The 3,412-nt window shown below is 29.1% G+C and overlaps 2 protein-coding genes across 2 annotated transcripts in view; one reads left to right on the plus strand and one right to left on the minus strand.

Annotated features, from left to right (window-relative positions):
• Positions 1-3,105, minus strand: part of LOC108540750 (olfactory receptor 5AC1-like) — a 4,511-nt gene extending 1,406 nt beyond the window's left edge. Inside the window, 1 exon segment of the mRNA XM_017889933.1 lies at positions 3,102-3,105. Within this exon segment, the coding sequence (XP_017745422.1) occupies positions 3,102-3,105 (4 nt within the window).
• The window catches only part of GABRR3 (gamma-aminobutyric acid type A receptor subunit rho3), a 135,256-nt gene that overhangs the window by 17,467 nt on the left and 114,377 nt on the right, over positions 1-3,412 (plus strand). The window lies entirely within an intron of this gene.

A 3,412-nucleotide genomic window follows, 5' to 3' on the forward strand; every position in this document is an offset into this window, starting at 1 on the left:
ATATTTATATATATTATATATATTTCTAAGTTTAATTTCTAAACTCACTTATTTTATACAGGCAATGAAATCCTATATGTGTGTGTGTGTGTGTATATCTCCTATATATTTTATATATCTCATATATATATAGGATTTCATTGCCTGTATAAAATAAGTGGGGTTTACTGTTTAATTTGGGCAATTTTATTGCAATTTAATGATCATCTTCTAATTTAAAAACTTTAAATAGAAATAGAATAAGCTATTTTAATGTGCTAAATGTTATTAAATGAGCACACATGTTCTAAGCAATAAAGCACTTCCTTTCACATTAAAAGCTACTTGAAATGCTCACTATGACCATAATTATGCAATATTATCTTAGAAATTCTAATACATATGAGATGTTAAAATTAAATGAAATAATATAGTAAAGATACAAAATATTAAAATTTTAAGATAGAGTCATATTTTTGCTGATATTTTATTATTAAATAAATAACAGTAGTTGAAGTGACAATATGAACAGTATGAATAATACAGTGTGCAGTAGTGTTAAAACATGAAGACATTCCATAGCATAAGATATGATGTAGAAATAGAAAAATATGATAATAAAACAAAATAAGGACTCTGGGAGAGAGTTTCAAGTACATATAGAAATTTAGTATATTGCATGGGTGATGAATAATTGAGAAAAAATGATGATTTATTCAATATATAGTACAGATGTAAATAAGTGGCTATCTGGAAATAAAGTAAGAATAGTTCTCTCTCTCATACCTGATTTTAAAATTGTAATCGATCAAGCATTTGAAAGTAAAAATCGAAAGATCAATTTAGGGCACAATGGCTCACGCCTATAATCCCTGCTTTTTGGGAGGCGAAGGTGGGAGGCTCACTTGAGATTGGGAGTTCAAGACCAGCCTGGCCAACATGGTGAAATCCTGTCTCTACTAAATAAATAAATAAATACAAAAATTGGCCAGACGTGGTGGTGCATGCTTGTAATCCCAGCTACTTAGGCTGAGACAGGAGAATCGCTTGAACCAAGGAGGTGGATATTGTAGTGAGCTGAGATTGTGCCACTGCACTCCAGCCTGGGTGACAGAGCAAGACTCCATCTCAAAAAATAATAAATAAATAAATAAAATAGCAATTTAAACATTCTAAGAAAATTTATGAAATAAATATAATGTAATAGCTAACCAAGATAGGAATCCCATAAATAATAAGAAAGATATAGGCATATTTAATCTAATTTTAATTTCATAAATATGTAGTATGTGACAAACCTCTTACTAGGTGAAAGATGAATACAAGTTTGGAAAAAATATCTACAGTAAATATGGTAGGTAAAATATTAGTACCTATCACATACAAAGAAATCTTACTAATTGATTAGAAAAGTCAAATAATTCAATAGAAAAATTAAAAAGGAATTAAAAGGCAAGTCACCAAAATAATTTCAAAATATCTAATAAAGTTAGGAAAATAATGCTCATCTTTTCCAGTATATACGATGTACTAACAAAGTAACAATAAAATATAACTTTTCACTCTTCAGATTAGCAACATTTGCTGCTTGCAGAAACTTGGAAAAGGTTGCTCTCACACTTACTGGTGAAAATGTTAATTATTAAGTCTTTTAAATACAATTTGACTTTTTTTTAAGCAAAAATACACATGCCTTTCAACTCAGCAATCCATGCCTGCAATCTATTTTACAGCAATAACATCACTTCATAGGAAGAGAGATCTACCAAAGCATTATTCATGGTGGCAAAAGACTAGCAATAATATAAAAACCAATCAGGATGAAGCAAAGGTTGAACAAATCCTGATGTAATCATCCTAATTAAAATTGTGTCAGCCATTTAAAAATGAGTTATAGCTCTACCAGTTGACTCAGAAATTTCCAAAATTGTTAGTAAAGTGAAAAAAAAACAACATGTAGAAAAATGGGTATGTTTTGATCACATTAACAGATAATAAATTGTTAAAATATTTGCATATAACCATATGAACATATAGATAGGATGAAATTATATTGTTAATGTTTCTTGTCTGAGTATAGGAAGAGGACAGAATAAGAGAGATAAGAGAGATAAGCAGTCTCCCCACCAAAAAAAGGGTGTGATTAAAACAACATATATGTTATCATCCTATTTATACAATTATAGATCTCTTTATATGTACAAAGCTTTACATTAAAGAATATACACAAGCTTGCTAATAGTGAGGAAGAGAAATGGAGCAAAACAAGAATGACAATACTATTACTGCACTTAGTGAGTAGCAATACAAATTCTAATAAAAAGTAGAAATTAATAATTTTTTTGTAAAACTGTATCTTAAGCAATTTTGGGGGGGGTTATGTAGCATATTCTTTTAAATATTCTCAGTGGTATCTGACTCCAACCATTAAGAGTGATTTTTTTACGGGGGAGTAGTCAAAATGTTGGTAAATAAATAAGTGATCAAGTATAATAAGTTTTAATAGTTTTCTTCGTATCCAAGTACCTTTTTGGATACATTGCTAAATATTGTATAATTTTTGTTAATATTATATAGGGAATATTTGATGTGATTTTTTAAGAAATTTGTTTGATTTTTTTCTATGACTAAAAACTTTGTCTTCAAGAAAATCTAAATGAAGAAATCTGAAGCTATTTGGAGGTGAATATAGAGCTTCTTAGATTACCTAGAGGAGAAAATGCACCTATAATTTGGCATTTACATTTAGTTGTTTCTCAAAATAAAATGAATAACACAATTGTACACACATATTTCTTGTTGATTAAAATACATTTTAGAAATTTGCCTGTTGATTAAAATTGGATTTAACTTTAAAATTATCCAAAGGCAACTTTTTTCGTACTAGGTCCACATTAAGAAGGAGGATGAGTTGTTATTTCCCATGTTCACTGAGAACAGAATGAAAGAATATTTGTTTTAAAAATCTATCTTTGAAAGTATATATTCCCAAGGAGCCCTGGAAACACAACACAAGCAGCAAGAAGACTGACTGATACGTCTCAGCTAAAATTTGGTCTATGGACCCACCATTTAGTTTCCAAAGTGGAAGTTTTGTTTGAGTGAACCTTTTCAATCCCAACCCATAACTGATATTTCCAATTTGGATAATTAGGTCAAGAGCTATCAAGTGTTTTGAATCTTTTCCCAGATAGATAGATAGATAGATAGATAGATAGATAGATAGACAGATAGATAGATGATAGATTAGATAAACTAGATGGATAGATTAGATAGGTAGATGATAGACAATAGAGAGATAGATATAGATATGATATATTGGATAAACTAGATAGCTTAGATAGATGATAGATAGATAGATAGTTAGATAGATAGATAGATAGATGATAGATAATAGATAGATAGATAGATAGATAGATAGATAGATAGATAG

This window comes from Rhinopithecus bieti, unplaced genomic scaffold, assembly GCF_001698545.2.
Source record: "Rhinopithecus bieti isolate Rb0 unplaced genomic scaffold, ASM169854v2 scaffold_18644, whole genome shotgun sequence".
Classification (NCBI taxonomy): domain Eukaryota; kingdom Metazoa; phylum Chordata; class Mammalia; order Primates; family Cercopithecidae; genus Rhinopithecus; species Rhinopithecus bieti.